The 19,539-nt window shown below is 41.7% G+C and overlaps 1 protein-coding gene across 3 annotated transcripts in view; it reads left to right on the top strand.

The window, feature by feature from the left end:
• Window positions 1-19,539, top strand: part of ASTN2 (astrotactin 2) — an 861,939-nt gene that overhangs the window by 828,862 nt on the left and 13,538 nt on the right. For all 3 annotated transcript variants that reach the window (XM_029919897.1, XM_029919896.1, XM_029919898.1), the window contains one exon: window positions 17,505-17,605. In XM_029919897.1, the coding sequence (XP_029775757.1) occupies window positions 17,505-17,605 (101 nt within the window). The remainder of the gene's footprint in view (window positions 1-17,504; window positions 17,606-19,539) is intronic.

Consider the following 19,539-nt stretch of genomic DNA (forward strand, 5'->3'; position numbering starts at 1 on the left):
TCCTCCTCGTCTTTTCCCTAGCTTCCCAATGCTGAGTGTAGGAAAAAGGATCCACCCTTGTCCTGAGCAATGCATATGCGATATCTCACTTTCTACTCACACTCCACTCCACACCACACACACACACACACACACAGACATGTATATATATTAATATGTACATATCCATGTATTCAGTAAACCTTTATTGAAGGCCTACCTTGTGATCTAGCTCAATTTTTTAAAATTCTTAATGGTTTGTTTTTGTTTTTTTGTTTTTTTTGTTTTTTTGAGAGTGAGACAGAGCATGAACTGGGAAGGAGCAGAGAGAGACACAGAATCTGAGGCAGGCTCCAGGCTCTGAGCTGTCAGCACAGAACCCAATGCAGGACTTAAACCCACAAACCATGAAATCATGACCTGAGCCAAAGTCAGATGCTTAGCCAATGAGCCATCCAGGTGCTCCAGTGATCTAGCTCAGTTTTTGGCACTAGAGATATATCCGTGAATAGAACAGACTCTATTCTTGTTTTTTTTGTGTGTGAATTTTATATCCAAGCAGGAGTGACAAATTCAATAAATATAACAAACAAGGAAATTATATATTAGAAGATCATAAATATTAAGAAGAAAAAATAATGCTAGGTGAATGGTATTCTATTTCTAGGTGTAGCAGTTTGAATGTAGTTGAAATTTAAAAGGCATCCTCACCAAAAATAAATAACTAAAAGAGAACCTCAGTGAAGAGGAGGCATTGGCACAAAGGCTTAAAGGAGGTGAGGGAAAGGACTGGGAAGAACATTCGAGGCAGAGAGGGGAGCTGGTGCAGGTTGCTGGCAGTCCACCACAGGTTCAAGGTGTGACTGCACTGGATTGAAGACAAGTGCTTATTTTTGTTTAATAAGGAAATAAGAATTGCAGATAATAATCATTAAAAATAGTAATTCTCACTCTGTATTAAATTGTTCTTATCTGTCCAGAATGGAGCTAAGGGAATCTTAGCTACTCTGAGGATTCCTCCAAATAACCCTGTGAGGCAGGTGGAAATGTGTGTATTTTATTCCCAAGGAAACTGAGGCTGGAGGAAGTAAAATAGTTACCCAGTGTCACATAGCCTATAAGCAACAGAGATGACATTTAAAAAAAATTTTTTTAACATTTATTTATTTTTGAGAGACAGAAACAGTGTGATTAGGGAGGGGCAGAGAAAGAGAGAGGGAGACACAGAATTTGAAGCAGGCTCCAGGCTCTGAGCTGTCAGCACAGAGCTCGATGCAGGGCTCGAACCCACGAACCACCATGAGATCATGACCTGAGCTAAAGTCAGACGCCCAACCAACTGAGCTACCCAGGTGCCCCAGAGATGACATTTAAAACAGAGCTTGCCTCACTGCCAAGTCCATGTCTCTAAGTTCTGTTGTACTGAGATTTTGAACAGTTCTGCTGAGGGTCCAGAGACTCCTTCCTTTGCAAATAAACCAGAGCCTTTCCTTTAAGGTCTCATTGAAGGTGTACCCGGCTGGCTCAGTCAGTTAAGCATCCATCTCTTGATTTTGGCTCAGATCATTATTTCACTCTGAGAATATGGGACATAGGTTGAGGCAGAAAAGGTGATTTCTCAAACTCAGAGATCAGAGAGCTACAGATATTGGAGATTCAGATTTTTACTATGGCAACCTTTATAGACAGGATTCTTGTAGACTGACACCATTGGTTTTATTTGTTTTTAGAGCTTTATTATTCTTTTAAAAATCTAATTCACATACCATGTAATTCACCCTTGTAAAGTGTACAATTCAGTGAATTTTATGATGTTTAGAAAGTTGTACAATTATCACAACTAATTCCGGAACATTTTAATCATCTGAAAAAGAGACTCCGTATCCATAAGTAGCCACTCCTATTCCCCCTTGTCCCAGTCCTAACTACCACAAATCTACTTTCTCTAGGTATTTGCTTATTGTGGACAATCATCCAGTATATGCCCTTTCTGCCTGACTACTTCTACTCAGCATAATGTCTCAAAGTTCGGTGATATTGTATCATGAGTAAGAGTTTCATTTCTTTTTATGGTTGAATTATATTCAGTCGTATGGATATTTTGTTTATTCCTCAGTTGATGGACATTTGAGTTTTTCATTTTTTTGGCTATTAATGCAGCTATGAAAATTTGTGTACAAGTTTGTTGGTTTTTTTAATGGACATATGTTTTCAATTCTCTTGGGTATATGCCCAGGAATAGAATTTCTAGGTCATATTTTCACCTGTGTTTAACTTTGAGAGAAACTGCCAAACTGTTTGCCAGAATGGCCACACTATTTTACATTCCCATCAACAATATATGGGAGTTCCAATTTCTCCCATCTTTGCCATCACTTGTTATTTTTTGTCTTTTGTGTTACAGCCATCTCAATGGGTAAGAAGTGGTGTCCCATTATGCCTTTGATTTTCATTTCCCTACTGACTCACAATGTGAACATATTTTCTTGTGTTTATTGGCTATTCGTATATCTTCTCTGAGAAATACCTATTGAGATCTTTGTCCATATTTATATTGTGCTATTTGTCTTTCTGTTGTTGAATTGCAATACTTCTTTATATATTCTGAGTATCAGCCTTATACCAGATATGTGGTTTACAAATATTTTCTCCTGTTCTGTGGGTTGTGTTTCCATTTTCTTAATATCGTCCTTTAGAACACAAGAGTTTTAAGTTTTATGAAGTTCAACTTCTCTATTTTTTTTCCCTTTGGTTGTGCTTTTGGGGTTATAGCTAAGAAATCATCATCTTGTCAAAGCTCATGAAGACCTAGGGTTTTGTTTTTTCTAAGAGATTTTTAGTTTTCATTTCACGTTTAGATCTTTGATCCATTTTGAGTTAATTTTTGTATATGGTGTGAGATAGGGGTCCAATTTTATTCTCTTGCATATGACTATCCAAATGTCCCAGCATCATTTGCTGGAGAGACTGTTGTTAAAGAGACTATTCTTTTGCTCTTGTTGAAAATCAATTGACCATAAATATATGCATTTATTTTTGGACTCTCAATTTTAGTCCATTGATCTATGTCTATTTTTACACTGTATCAGACAGTCTTGATTACTGTAATTTTGTAGTAAATTTTGAAATCAGGTTATGGGAATCTTCCAATGTTTTTTTCAGGATTATTTTGGCTATTCTGGGCACCATATGAATTTTAGGAGTAGCCGGTCAGTTTCTGTAAAAAATCAGCTGTGATTTTGACGGAGATTGTGTTGAATCTATTGATAAATTTGGGAGTATTTCCATATTAATAATGCTAAATCTTCCACTCAATGAGCACAAAATGTCTTTCCATTTAAGTCCTGTTTATTTTCTTTCTCTGTTTTATAGTTTTCATTCAGTGTATAAGTCATGCATGCTTTCTTTAAAATTTATTTCTAAGTGGGTTTTTTGCTACTAGAAATGGGATTATTTCTTATTTTCATTTTCTGATTGTTTTTGTATATTTATCTTACCTGTAACCTTACTGAACTTGTTTTCTTTGTTTTTAAGATGGTGTGTGTGTGTGTGTGTGTGTGTGTGTGTGTATGTATTCCTTTGTTTTTCTGTATACAAGATTATGCCATCTACAAATAAAGATAGTTTTATTTTTATTTTTTAGATTTATTTATTCATGTTGAAAGAGGAGGTGGACAGAGAGAAAGACAGAATCTCAAGTAGGCTCTACACTGCCAGCTCAGAGCCCTAATGTGAGGTTCGTTCAAATGAGCTGCACAAACTTGAGCCAAAATCATGAGATGGATGCTTAACTGGCTGAGCCACCCAGGTGCCCCACTAGAGATAGTTTTATACTTCACTATCTAGATGACGTTTTTTTTTTTCTTGCCCAAATACCATGTCTAGAACCTTCAGTATAGTGCTGAATAGAAACAGTGAAACCCAGCCTCTTTGTCTTGTTCTAGACCTTAGCGGGAAGTTTTCAGTCTTTACCATTAAATATGATGTTAGCTGTGGGCTTTCCACACATGCCCTTTATCAGGTTGGGGTGGTTTTCTTCTGGTCATATAGTTCAAGTGTTTTTATCATTAGGGGATGTTGGATTTTATGAAAACTTTTTCTGTGTCTATTGAAATGATTATGTAATTTTTGTTCTTTATTAGTATGATATGTTATATTGGTTAATTTTGATATGCTGAGTCAGTCTTGCTTTCAAGGGATAAATCCTACTTTGTCATGGTGTAATAATCATTTTTATATGTTACTGAATTTGTTTAGGATTTTGTTATATCTATATTTATAAGGGATATTGGACTGTAGTTTTCTTTCCTATGATGATGGCTGTTCTGGTTTTGGTATAAGGATAATACTTCATATAATTGGTTGACAGTGTTCCTTCCTCTTTTATATTTTTGGAAGAGTTTATGTAGGATTGGTGTTGATTGATATTAACATTTGGTAGAATTCACCAATGAAGGCATCTAATGACCCATTGTTTTGTAGGAAAAGAAAGCAAAGTCCATGAGGAAGGACTTCACCCACAGTCATAGTGCTGATGGAGGCAAAGCCAGGGCAGCCCAGGGTTCAGACCTCACTCAGTTTGTAGCTCACTGCGTGCATAGTCTCTAATTCTCATACAATTAAAAACAGCTATTGTTAAAACGATGTGGCATGTGTATATATGTGCGTGTGGGTATACATATGCATAGTCCATACAACGGACGGTTACTCAGCCATAAAAAGAGTGAAATCTTGCCCTTGCTAAAAGCAGACTCTTAACTATAGAGAACAAACTGATAGTTACTCAAAACTATGAGTGAAATAGGCGAAGGGGATTAAAGGTACAGTTACCTTGATAAGCACTGACTGAGTCATGTGTAGAATTGTTGAATCACTATATTGTACGCCTGAAATTAATATAACACTGTATGCTAATGAGATTGGACTTGAAATTTTTGAACTAAATAAGATAAACTGGAGTTGATTAACAAGAGGGATCAGTTCTATGAAAAAGAAAAAAAGCAGGTATTATTTATTTGTTTTTCTTATCACCAGTTTTTAGTTATCGAAGTATAGTTGACATTCAGTGTTACATTAATTAGGGTGTACAGCACCATAATTGAGTGATTGTGTACATTGCTCTGTGCTCACCATGGTGAGTGTAGTCACTGTGTCACTGTCTATCACCATACAACATCATTACAATTTTATTGACTATATTTCTTGTACTGTACTTTTCATCTCCATCACTTATTTACTTTATAAGAACTTCGTTCTTCTTAATTCTTTGCACCTTTTTGCCCACCCTCTGACCCTCCCATATGGCAACTACCAACTTGTTCTCTATATGTATGAGTCTGTTTCTGTTTGTTTGTTTTCCATTGATTTTGTTTTTGCCTTTCTCTGTCCAACTTATTTTGCTTATTAAGACAATATCCTCTAGGTTGTCATGTTGTCATAAATGGCAAGATTTCATTCTACCTTTATAGCTGAGTAATATTCCATTGTGTATAGGTACCACATCTTTATTTATCTGTTCTCAAGGGACACTTAGGTTGCTTCCATGTCTTGGCTATTATAAAAAGTGCTTCAGTAAACAGGGATGCATATAACTTTTAAAATCAGTGTCTTGGAATGCCTGGGTGGCTCAGTCGGTTGAGCAGCTGACTTTCAATTTCAGCTTATGTCATGATTCCAGGGTAATGGGATCAAGCCCCGGGCCAGGCTCTGTGCTGAGCATGGAGCTTTCTTGGACTTCTCTCTCTCCCTCTGCCCTCTCCCAAACTTGTGTGCACACTCTCCTCTCTCTCTCTCTCTCTCTCTCTCTCTCTCTCTCTCTCTCTCTTTCAAAGAAAAGTAGTGTTTTCATTTTCCTTAGGTAGAGAAGTGCAATTACTGGATCATATGATAGTTCCATTTTTAAGTTTTTGAAGACCCTCCATACTGTTTCCCATAGTGGCTATAGCAATTTGCATTCTCACAACAGTGAACAGTGCTTCCCTTTTCTCCACATCCTCATCAACACTTGTTATTTCTTGTCTTTTTGATACTAGCCATTCTGACAGGTGTGAGGTGATAGTTCATTGTGGTTTTGATTTACATTTCTTTGATGATGAGTGATGTTGAGCATCTTTTCATATGTCTGTTAGCCATGTGTAAATCTTCTATGGAAAAACGTCTATTCAGGTCCTCTGCCCAGTTTTTAATCTTGAGTTGTTTGAATTCTTGATAGTTTGGATATTAACCTCTTCTTGAATATATCATTTACAAATATCTTCTCCCATTCAGTAAGTTGCCTTTTCATTTTGTTGATGGTTTAACTGTGCAAAAGCTTTTCATTTTGATGTAATCCCAATTGTTTATTTTTGCTTTTGTTTCCCTTGCCTGGGGAAAGAAAGGGAAACTGAGGCTCAGAGACATGGTGTGATTTGCCTACACACCAAATGGCTAAGCTGGGGTCTCACCAAACAGTATGTAAAACAGTGACTTTATTACCATGATATGTTCCAGGAGGATTGCCTTTGCCTAGGGTTTTGATTTCAGGAAGCATTGTTTCCACTTTATCCCCTGACTTGTGTATTATAAAAAAACAAGAAGGCAAGATAATATTTACAGTACCAAGCACTATTCTAGGTGTTTTTCATGTTATTTTGTTCTTAAAATAATCTTGTGATGCAGATATTGTTAACTCTACTTTTTTGCAAATATGAAAACCAAGGCTCTCAAAGAAAATAGGAACAGGAAATAGACAGTCATGATACAAATTCAGTCCTTCAGACTCCCAAGTCCAGGCCTTGGTTCTTCTCCCCACACCTGCTCCTCCACCTGTGGGAAAACAGTGCTCACACATTAGGCGGAAACTGAGCTCAACTTGAAGTAGCTAAGAACCATCCTGCCTGTAATGTTGCCTGACTTACAGTCCAAGGATAATTCCGAGTTGGGGACCTCTACTTGGCCTCCTCTCCTCTGAGCTTGACTTTGGCCAAATTCAATTGTAAAAGGCAATAAGGACAAGGAATACAGAGGATCTGAGGCAGGTTGTTCCATGCTGTGAGCACAGAGCCCAAAAGGGGGCTTGAACTCAAGACCTGTGAGATCATGACCTGAGCCACGGTCGGACACTTAACCCATGGAGCCACCCAGGGTCAAGAGACTATAGATGCTGGCAAGGATGTGGAGAAACAGGCACCCTCTTACACTGTTGGTGGGAATGTAAACTGGCACAGTTGCTCTGGAAAACAGTGTGGAAGTTCCTCAAAAAACTATCAAGAGAACTCCCCTATGACCCAGCAATAGCACTGGTAGGGATCTACCCAAGGGATACAGAGGTGCTGATGCATAGGGGCACATGTACCCCAATGTTCATAGCAGCACTTTCAACAATAGCCAAATCCTGGAAAGAGCCTAAATGTCCATCACCGATGAATGGATCAAGAAGATGTGATTTATCTATACAATGGAATACTACATGGCAATGAGAAAGAATGAAATATGGCCATTTGTAGCAAAGTGGATGAACCTCAAGGGTGTCATGCTAAGCAAAATAAGTCAGGCAGAGAAGGACAGATACCATATGTTTTCACTCATAGGTCTAACAGGAGAAACCTAACAGGGGACCATGGGAAGGGGAAGAGTTAGGGAGAGGGAGGGAGGCAAATCATGAGAGACTCTTGAATACTGAGAACAAACTGAGAGCTGAAGAGGGAGTGGGAAAGGAAAAGGGAAGTGATGGGCATGGAGGAGGGCACTTGTGGGGAAGAGCACTAGGTGTTATATGGAAACCAACTTGACAAAAAACTATAAAAAATAATTTTAAAAAACTGAACAAATGAAGATTAATTACTAATGAAAAAAATAAATAAAAGGCGGTAAGGAAGAAGAGAAAGACCTCAGGGTCAGACATGGGAAGGGGGGTTATGCCAGTGTTGAAAGGGGATCATGGCCAATGATGGTATTGTTGTACTAAGCTCTTCCTTATCAAAAGTTGGGAACATGGAATTCATTCTCCTAATAAGCTCTAACTGCCTCCAAACTGTGACTCAAGATCCAATTGGGACCAATAAATAGTTACTAGTTCTCTCTGTTTGGAAATGGCACTGAACTTTGAGCTGGGCGACCTGTGCTGGGGCTGAGCTGAGCTGTGTAGCGTTAGAAAAGTCAATTCAAATTTCCATGGCTCATCTGCCTCCTTGTAAAATGGATTTAAAAATATATACCCCCTAGGCAGTTTGAAAGAGAACAGACGACAACTGTGTAAAAGGCCCAGCACAGTGCTCTGATACAGAGTGAGTGCCCAGGAAATGTGTGTGGGATCTCTAACGCACTTTCCCCTCCATAATGAGCATTTGGTCCTCACAACATCCCTGTGGGGTTTGATATCAATAGGTATCTGAACTGCAGAGAAGTCAAATGATTTGGCTAAAGCCACATAGCTAGTTAAAGACAAGGTTAAACCTTTAAATCATGTCCTCTGTCTCTCAATGCAACATACTTCTCAGCTGTACTTACCTACAAAAAATTCCTATACCTGTAGTTATTTAAAAATTATTGTCTATACCTGAATGTTAGAAAGACTGCCTAGTACATAATAAATATATAAGAAAAAGACCACAATATGCTTTAAAGATCCCAGGAATACAAATAGAAATGGAATCATGGAATAATAAGGCATCCATTCCTTGATTTGAAACCATTAAATTAGTCTGTGTCTGCTTTGCCCTAAAACAACCTCTTAAAAAATGAACATTCTCAGTGTCCCTGGGTGACTCAGTCGGTTGAGCATCTGACCCTTGATTTTGGCTCATGATCTCTGGTTTATGAGTTGGAGCCCTATATTGGGCTCTACGCTGCTATCACAGAGCCTGCTTGGGATTCTCTCTCTCTCTCTCTCTCTCTCTCTCTCTCTCTCTCTCTGAACCCCCATTATGTGCATGTTCACTTCTCTACATAAGTAAATAAACTTAAAAGATAAACATCCTCCAACTAAGAGCAATGGTCAGTCTAGCTGTGTGTTATCATATAGTCCACTCCCTGGAAAACGAGAAGGAAGAGAGAAGAGGGTCAAGAAAGGGAAGGGAGAGACAAGAAGAAAAGGAAGGAGAAACAAGAACAGCTGTGAAACCTAAGTCAAGTGCCAACCTGAATCTTTCTTTCAAAAAGGGTCAGGTCATATTTGGTAGGTGAATGAATGAGCTCACTTGGACCTTTTGTCTAGTTTTTGTGTGTTAAAATTCTTTGGTTCATTCATTCCTCTAAGGCTTTCAGGGTGGGGAGTATAAGGATTGTTCCTATTTTGCAGGGTTGGGTTTTGTTTGGTTTTTGTTTTTTTTGTTTTTTTTTTTTGGTAGGAGAAAATGAGATTTTTGCAGGTGGTTAACATTCTCTATAAGTTTCAGCTGACAGGACATCTGGGCAGTCCTTGAATGCTTATCCAAGGCTTTAGGCCATTGTTTTAAAGAAGGAAGAAAGAACACATCAGAAGGAAACAGAAGAACAAGAATAAATTTTTATTGAAGTGCTCCCAGCACTGCATCCCATTCACTTAACCATATTGCTGCTTTTCTGTGAGCTCCAAGAAAGTGAGGACCACGCTCTTCTTTCCAAGTGCTTCTCCTCTGACTAGCAGAGTGCCAAGGACCTAGCAGGTGCTCCACTGGCCTCTCAATCAGGTCTCAGACTGGGTTGTTCTGAAAGTAGAAACCAGGACCAGAGTCCTTAATACCATAATGGTCTCTCCGTGCTGGGTCCTGGAATTAAATATTTATGTTGGCAGAAAGCACAAATTGCCAGCCCAAATTGGAAAATAAAAAGGTTGGGCTTTAGTGCTAGAGAGTAGGTGGGCTGCATGTGGAACAGACCAGGGAACCATAACAGCCCTGGCTATTCATTCTCAAGCCTCACTTTGATTCTCTGGACTGAAGAACAGAGAGATTTTGCCTGATGGCCAGCACCCAGCTGGGGAGAACTTTGGACATCTGAATTCTGGCAAGCCAGTTCACACCATCCTGCCTAATGCCCTCATTTTGCAGGCTGGGAAACTGAGAACAGAGCACAGTAGAACTTGACCAAGGCCACCTTGCTTGTGTCTGAACCCAAACCCAGATCTTCAGCAAGCTGTTGTGACATTAGACCTGAGGTCAGAAGAGCTGTGTGACCCTGGACAAGTCATCTGAACCCACTGAGCCTGTCTGTAAAACAGAAATGATTTCTATCCTTGGCATCAAATGAAATAATGTAAACAAAATGATTTTGTGTTAAGTACTGTTGTAACTCTGGATCAGGGGTCAGCCGACTTTTCTCTCGAGGTCCAGATAGTAAACATTTTAGGCTTTGTGGGTCACATGGTCTCTGTTGCAATTACTTAGCTCTGCCTGTGGCAGACCAGATTTGGCCCATGGGCCATGGTTTGCTGACCTTTGCTGTAGATGCTTGAAAGTTTAAGTTACTGTTGATGATGATGTCATAAATGACCCCAAAATGTAGTGGCTCAAAGCAACTTATTTGATTATGCTAATGGATTGTGTGGGTCAGGCACAGAGACAGGGCACAGCAGGATCGCTGTCTTTGCTTCATGAAATCTGGAGCGTTAACTGTAGGGATGGGTGACCCGACCACTTGGGCTAGAATTACCTGAAGGTTCTTTTGCTCATCCACCTGGAGCCTGGGCTGGGAAGACCTGAACACCAGGACTGCTGACATCAGCCTCTCCTTCCCTGTGTCCTGGCTTCCTTGCTCCAGGGCACCCTGCAGGTGGTGGTTGGATGACTTGCATGGAGTCTCAGGGCTCCAACCGAGTATGTTTCAGTGAGCTAGGTAGAAGCTGCATAGCCTTTTATGACCCAGACTCAAAAGCCATACAGCATGCATCCCTTCTGCTGTGTTCTATTAGTCAAGACATTCCTAAAGCCACCAACATTTGAGGTGAAGGGACATAGAACCCCATGTCTCGATGAGAGAAATGGTAAAGAACTGAGGAGGGAGGCTCACTTTTTAAAACCATTCTAGAAGGGACTAATCAGTTAAACACACACACCAAATAGTGGTGAGTGCTTACTTAGCCCTTAACACTGTGCCAGGCAGTATACTGAGTACTTTATTCCTCCAACATCCCTCTGAAGGAGGTAATGTGATCATCCACACTTTAAAGACAAGACATACTAAAGAACAGAGAGGTTAATTAACTTAATTAACTTGCTGAAGGTCAAAAAATATAGGTTGTATAGCCAACATTTGAGCTCAGGGAGTCAGGCTCCAAAATCGGTTCCAACCGTGACACACCCCATTTCATCATGATTATGAAAAATGAGAGTGCTCTTTCTGTGACCAGAGCAGAACTGGATTAAGAACCTGAGTCTTTGGGCTGCCCAGTGTCTAGGTAGTCCTCCTGCCAACAATCTTAAAAATGTTACTGCACACCTACGCCTGGTCCAAACTGTTCTGTGCCTTTTGAGTAGTCCAAGGAAAGACATGTGACACTCAAATTCATTCATAAGAGACCTAAGATGTGGGTGATGGGATTGAATTCTGATTCATTTCTCACAATGCTGTGAGATGGGAACATGGGAACCTTTGTCCCATTTTGCAGAGAAGGAAACCGAGGCCCAATGGTTGTTTTTACTTGCTTGGTAGCTGACAAAGTTTAGTTCGATTCAAAACCAGTGCAGTTTGATATGAGTCCCATGCTCTGCGATAGACTGCAATGAAAAGATCTGCTATGAATAATACCAGTTCTTTCAGAGGAAAAAAAAGATCATCAGTCCCTAACATATCAGATCTAGCCTATCCTTAGAGGTGATCTTGGTTTAGTTTCCTCACTACAGAGACAGAAGTCTAAGACCCAGAGAAGATCAGTTAAATGTCCCTGGCCATCCAGCCAGAGCTGGGACTATTTTCCCCACCACCCATTCTGCCACATTGTGCTGGGAATGGTGGGGAGGGGAGTGATGGTAGGTTGAGTATGTGTGCCTCAGGAGGTGGGGGGTTTAAACTAACGGGAAGTTGTTTGCCAAAGCTGCGTGGGGGGAAGGAGCATTTTACAAGACCAGGGCCTCTGGCCTGGAAACATCTGTTTCCCTTCAAATCAGCGAGGAGACTTTTGCCTCCCCAGAATGCCTAAATCATGTGGCGGCTGGGGAAGAGCAGGCATTGGCCTGGAGACTTCAAACGCATTCTCTCATACTCTTGGGGACCTGGTCCTGATGTGGGCCTCTGGGGCTCTATCCCTGCTCTTACCCCCTGTCAGATCCGTGAGAAGCTCTCACTGCCAATTAACTTCTCGGTTTCATTCTCTCACCCCTGCTGTGAGGGGGTCTGGGGGTCTTGGATGGAACCAACAACAGCTTCCTCTCCACCCAATCTCCTCTGATTTCCACTAGGACAACTCAACTCTGGATGTTGGGGGGAAGGGGAGGGGAGAGGTCAGAGCCTTGAACAGCATCATAGTAACAATATTATTGATAATAATACCCACAACTCTCTTTCCCTGAATGTTGACACATGCCAGGCATCATGGTAAGCACTTACCCACATCTCATTTTATTCTACCCCTACTGTACACAGTGGGTTTTAATATCATGATTCCTATTTTACAGGGGGGTAAATTGATGCCAAGTCTTTAACATAGGCAATAAACAGGGAACCCGAATTTAAAACCAAATTGTCTGATTCCAAGGTCATGCTTTTAGCCCTTCTGTCATCTCATCTCTTATAATGGCCTTTCAGCCAAATCACCTTTTGTTCACTTTACAGATAGGGAAGCTGATTTCCAGACAAGGGAGCTGCTATTTCATAGTTGACTGAGTCATCCATTCAGTCTGTCATTTAGTCTGGAAAGTACTTGCTAAGCACCACATGATTCAGGTGTCTGAGCATCCAGTGTAGGTGGGTGGATGGAGACGGGCAGAGCCATATTCTGGTCCTGAAGACACATAGTCATTGGGTCAAGAGAGAAGTGTATGAGCACTTGATGTAATAGTGTGGCATGTGCTACACCAGGGCACCATTCACTGTATAGAGAAAGGTTTACTGGAGGGGATGAGCCTATGATTGATGCTCCAAGGACAAAGTGGAAAGGAAGGGTTAAGTGGAGAAGGGGAAGGATGACCCAGACAGAGACTATAGCATGTGCAAAGGCAAATAGCTAGAATTCATGTTCTGGAACCATTAGTAGTTGGATATGGTTCTACTATAAAACAGAATAGGAAGCAAAGACTGTAAACAAGACTGGATGTATGGCTGGAGTTTATTTGAAGTTCAATGTCAAATGAATAAAGATCAAGGAGCCACACTGGGAGCCTGTGGTAAGGATTCTGGACTTTTTGAGGGTGATGAAGAAACATTGAAAAATACTTTGCATTTGAGTAGTCAACCCCAAGGCACTTCCCCACACATTGAAATCACAATACACTGAAACCATATTGCTTTAGACGGCCAAGATCTCACAGGCCACAGTGTGTGGAAAACCTGGGACATGAACTCTGTTTGCTTTCTTGTTTGTTTTAATTTAAATATACTTGACACACTATATTACATTAGTTTTAGGGGTACAGCATAGTGATTCGACAACTCTGTGCATTACACTGTGTCCACCGCAGATGTAGCTACCATCTGTCACCATGCAATGTTCTTATAACACCATTGACTATATTCCCTGTGCCCTACCTTTCATCCCTGAGACTTATTCATAACTGGAAGTTGTACTTCCTACTTCCCTTCACCCATTTGGCTCATCCCCTTCCAGCCCAGTCCCCTGACCACCACCACTTTGTTCTCTGTATTTATGGGTATTTCTGTTTGCTTGATTGTTTGTTTTGTTTGTTTCAGGCACCTTGGCCAGTGTTCTTTCCCCTAAAGCAAAGTGGGAGGAAGGAACTGCAAGTGTTTCTGTCTGGAGCTTCAGGTTCCTAAATAGTTCATCCCACTTCATCCTTGGAGCCCCCTCTTTTGTAATAAAAGTATCCAAAGGTGCCCATGGACCTAAGTCAGCCAATTATACCAGAAGCAGTCTAGTATATAGAAGGAGCACTGGGTGAGGAGTCAGAAAAGCCAGTGTCTACTCTGAACTAACTGGCAGTGGATCCTTATGTAAGAATCTTTCCTCTCTGGGCCTCCATTTCCCCACTTGTAAAGAAATATATGGACTTTGGTGATGGCTCAGGAATTGTATTCAAACTGTCAGTGGATCTCAGCCTGCTTCCATGGGCAAAGAGAAGATGAAAGAACTGAGCAGAAGGTAGTGGGCACCCTTCTGGGCCCCCTGAGAAACACAGAGGTCCTGCCTGTGACCTCTTTGTCTCTCCCTGCTTTTCATTCTGCTCTATGAATGTGTCTCTGTGTCTGTTTCTCTCTTGCGCTCTCGCCTCTATCTCTCTCTGACTCTCCCCACCGCTCTCCACATCAGGGGCCGCCACTTTCTTCCTCTTACAAAGAGCCCCTCCCAGCCCTGCCTGGTCCCCTAACAGCTTTCAGATGTGTCTCTGGAACAGCTCTACAATTACAGCTGAGACGGGGCAAGAAAGTGCTTGGCCTTGTGACTTTTGACCCAGGCCTGTGAGGTTGACATCTTCCTCTTTCTCTACCCCTCCGCCCCCGCTGGCAGGGTGGCCTGAGGCTTCTTCCATCCTGAGGCCTCCACTGACACATTTGGTTACTCTAATAACACAAAGAGAAGCAACCTTTCATGGAGCAAAGATTGGGCCAGGCCTACTCCATCACTGTATCATTGAGTCTTGATCTCCAGCTTATGAGAGATGAAGACTGTCACCCTATTTATAGAGACTGAGGCCCAGAGAATACTCAGCCAACAATTGGGAAAAGTAAGGATTCTACCCAGGTTTTTATAACTTGAAAACCTCTAACACTGCTTCTTCCCCAGCATGTTAGTCACGCTGCTTGGCTAAGCGAGAGGTGACCCTGGACCCCCTGAGTGGAGGAAACCTATTGCAGTAGTTCCACGAAAACAGAAGTGGCCAATGGGAAAGCAGTGTTTAAAAATTTTTCCAACTCCTCATGCTTTGAGGCTAAGTCACATATTCTGTTCACTCTTTCCTTCGGTGTTTCCCTCAGCTGAAATGCATCCCCTCTTCTCCAAGAAAGCATATTTTTAAAATGTGTACTCTTACATAAATAGATGCTCTTTACAGGGTCTTTATAAAAATCTGCAGCAGGGCGCCTGGGTCAAGCGTCCAACTCTTGATTTCAGCTCAGGTCACAATCTCACAGTTGTGAGATCAGGCTTCACACTGGGTGTGGAGCCTGTTTAAGATTCTCTCTCTCCCTCTGCCGCTCCCCACCCTCAAAAAAAATCTGCAGCTTAGAAGGCACTGCTCATTTATAACTCTAGGTAATCTTTGAGACAGTCATACATTATCTCTACAGTTATCCCCATGTTGTTGATGTAGAAACTGAAATTGAGGGATGAAATGGTTGAGGGGTGGGGAGTGCGCCTGGCTAGCTCAGTTGGTCAAGCATCTGACTTGATTTCAGCTCAGACTGTGATTTCATAGTTTGTGAGTTCAAGCCCCACGTTAGGCTCTATGCTGACAGTGCAGAGCCTGCTTGCGATTCTCTCTTGATCTCACTCTCAAAAATAAATAATTAAGCAAATTATCTAACTTTAAAAAATTTTTTAAAAAGAAATGATATGTGGTATGCTCAGGTTCATTCATTTACTCAAATATTTGCCAAGGGCCTACCGTGTACACCCAGTACCATTAAATGCCAAGGAAATCATTGTACTCAAACTAAAGTATACACCCTCTGGGAGCTGCAGGCTAGGGTTTGGATCTTGCCTCTGCCACTTTCTGGGATGTTGCATGGGTAGTAACTGCTTACACAGTGTTACCCGAAACTGCCCTTACCTTCCTACTTTGCCACTTGCTTATTTTCATATCCTGGAGTTTCCTAGTGAACTTATTTTTAACCCCCCTGCAAGGCTTCTCAATCATTTCTCACCTTGTGTAGCACTTAACATTGTACATTCATCCACACTGCCCTATGAAATGGGCAGTGGACTCCTTATCAGAGATGCCTGATCCAGAGATGAAGTGAGCACAGAGAACTGAAGTGACTTGACCAAGGTCACAGAGCAAGGAAGTAGAATGGGATGTGAACCCAAGCTTGGCCCTCTTCAGGAGCTGGCTCCTTCCTCTGTCACCACTGCTTCTCTTTCCTATTTTTATTTTATTTTTATCATGTTTTTTTTTTTTAATTTCGAGAAAGATAGAGACAGAATGTGAGCAGGAGAAGGGCAGGGAGAGAAGGAGAGAGATAATCCCAAGCAGGCTCCATACTACCAGTGCAGAGCTAGATGTAGGGCTTGATCTCATGAAGCATGAGATCATGACCTGAGCGAGGAGCAAGAGTCTGACATGTAACCCATTGAGCTACGCAGGAGCCCCCCACGGCTTCTCTCAACCAAAATAGTACTGGATGTAGTAAGCTGTAGAAGTGAGCTCCATTCATGATGCTGAAATACAGCAGGAGGAGAGGGATAATGCTCACACCACAGTGCTATTGTGCTTATACCAAAGGCAGAAGCCCAAATCCCCAGAAAAGCAGATGAATAGATGGGTTCTTTCTGAAGAGGTGACCAAAATACCCCATGTTTAGGCCTCTTAAGACATACATTTTAGGTATTGGCCCACACTTCTTTGTCCTTACCAGCACTCTGAGCCAGCTAATGAAAGATATAAGGTGGAATTAGATTTGGCACTGCAGATAAGAACATAATCTTTGTTTTGTTTTGTTTTTTAGAGAAAGCAAGCAAGGGAAAGGAGCAGATGGGAAAGAGAGAGAGAGAGAGAAAACCTTAAGCAGGCTTCACACTCAGCATGAAACCTGATGTGGGGCTCATTCCCAGGACCCTAAGATCATGACCTGAGACAAAATCAGGAGTCAGATGCTCAACTGACGGGGCTACACATGCGCCCCAAGAATGCAATCTTTGGATTCAGGGCAGCCTAAGTTCTGGTTCTCTGTTGCTGCTTACTTAATATGTAATAATAGACCAATTACTGACCTCTTTGGGATTAATGTCCTTATTGGTAAAATGCAACCATAATACCTAGCTTATGTAGTATATGAATAAAATACATGGTGACACATAGTTAAGGCTCAGTAAATGTTTGTGCAATGGGTGAGTGAAAGAACATAAATGAATATTTCAGCCATGCAAGACACCATCGAGGTTCACTTCTGAAGCCCAGGACTCAGACTGCTCTGTCCCCAAGTAACTGTGAGACCAAAGAATGATATAAAGTCGAAGCCTCAATTTCTTCATCAGTGAAATGCAGGTGACAATAACCCTGCCTTCTAGGTTTGCATATTTGTAAAACAAGAGTATGTACAGAGTGCCCGGCAGACAATTGGTGCCCAATAGATGCTTTATAGTCGCTATTTTTTTCCCCAAATCTTTTCTCCTGCAGCCTATGTATCCTTGACCTCTACTGACCATTACTCCTATATTGTGATTTTGTGTCCCTCCTTACAACTTCCAGGGCCTTCTCTGAAGTCACAACCCAGTGCTCTGTTTTCTCGCTGTGCTCCAGGTTCACTCTGTATGCCGTGGATACACGAGGGAGGCACTCAGAACTCAGCACGGTGACCCTGAGGACAGCCTGTCCACTGGTGGATGACAACAAGGCAGAAGGTAGGTGACCCATGTCTCCACTTCCCAGGAAACTCCCAGATTTCCTCTAAGTTCTGCACCCAGAAGTTAATCACCCCCCTTTCCTGCCACATACATGTAGTCGCACAAAGAGAAGAAAGTGAAAGGACTTAAGGGGACAGGAGGAACACAGAGATAAAGTAATCAAAACCATAAAGGAAATTGAGATTGTCCAGCAATATCTTAGCCAGTGGAAAGACCTGCCCCTCTTTCATAGTTGGTCTGTGTTCTGAGTTAGAGGCAAGGAATGGTAGAGAGTCAGGGCCCCGGGACCGTATCCCACTTCTTAGCTTAGGCTTTTGGGAGACCTGTCACCATTTTCCGTTTCAGTCTGTGCCAGAGCTGGCATACCCGTGACAGTAGAAGACCACTGCACCTACTGTCATTAGCTCATCATAGCACACATTCCCATCTGGTCCAGGGGTGGCCTCAGAATCCTCAGCTCAGAGCGGCAGTCAGTGATGATCAGTGAGAGCTAGCATGCAGCATTAGACCTTTCTGCTGCTGCTCCTGGTCTGTGAAGTTGTAAACTTCAGGCAAAACACCTAAAAGAAAAAAAAAAAAAGAACCAGTCAGCCCCATCCACCCACTACTTAGTTCTTCGCCAACACGTAGATATGGTTTCTACATCAGAACTGGCAAAAATGTAATGGTGGCTCAGGAGTCCTGGTAACTTCAAGTTGAGCAGATATTTTTTAAGAGCGCTGGCACACAAGCGATGCTCTCCACCTTTTAGTAGTTCACATTCTAGGGGATAGATGTTTCTACAAGTGGCTCAATAATAAGCCCAATAATAAATGCTTCGTGTGGCATTGGACGAGACGAGGTAGTCCTCCTAGTGAGGAGCTATTGAGTCTCAAAAGTGACGGGGTTTGAGATGGTTTCCTGGGCATTTATGATGATGATGATTATTGTTATTATTTTAAAACAACAGAGGCACGTGGTCTAAAAAAAAGGAAAGAAAAATTAAAACCAGAGTGAAAGTAATGCATAGTCAATGCTTCTCTAATCTTTAAAAAAATTTTTTTAATGTTTTGTTTGTTTTTGAGAGAGAGAGAGAAAGAGTGCATGAGCAGGGGAGGGACAGAGAGAGAGGGAGACACAGAATCTGAAGCAGGCTCCAGGCTCTGAGCTGTCAGCACAGAGTTCAACGGGATGGGAACCCACGAACCTTGAGATCATGACCTGAGCCGAAGTCAGATGTTTAACCAACTGAGCCACCCAGGCACCCCAATGCTCCTCCCATCTTAACCCAAGTTCCCAAGATTCCTCTAGAGGGAGTCTCTGTTAGCAGTCACTTGGGGATGTACATAAATTTTGATTAGAGTCTTCAAAGATGAAAGGATGGTCCTTCCATTCAAGAGAGTAGCCCATGATGACTTCAAGTTACATCTATTGATAGGAATGACTAAAGGAATAGAAATTGCTGTGAATGGCAAGTAGGAGAGTCCGGGGGACTTTTTTTTTGAAAGATTTAAGAAAAAAATTGTTAGTTTTTTGAGAGAGAGAGAGAGAGAGAGAGAGAGCGCGCGCGCACGCATGCACGCAGAGAGTGATGGAGACACAGAATCTGAAGCAGGCTCCAGGCTCTGAGCTGTCAGCAGCACAGAATCCAACATGGGACTCAAACCCATGAACTGATCATGACCTGAGCTGAAGTCAGATGCTTATCCAACAGAGCCACCTAGTTGCCCCCCTTTGAAAGATTTTTGAATGACCTGACTGCAGAACTGTTGGAAATATTACAGAATAGAGGTAGAAGTAGACTCCCGAGATGAGCCCATGACAGTTGATTTAAGGCTCTGCATTTGCTTGGAATTTTCTGTTCAGTCATGGGCACCAAATGTTTGTTGATATTGAAGTTTGCAAATTATGACCCTGTGTTGAATGCTTTACATTCATTTTTTAAATTTTTT

Source organism: Suricata suricatta, chromosome 13 (genome assembly GCF_006229205.1).
Source record: "Suricata suricatta isolate VVHF042 chromosome 13, meerkat_22Aug2017_6uvM2_HiC, whole genome shotgun sequence".
Classification (NCBI taxonomy): domain Eukaryota; kingdom Metazoa; phylum Chordata; class Mammalia; order Carnivora; family Herpestidae; genus Suricata; species Suricata suricatta.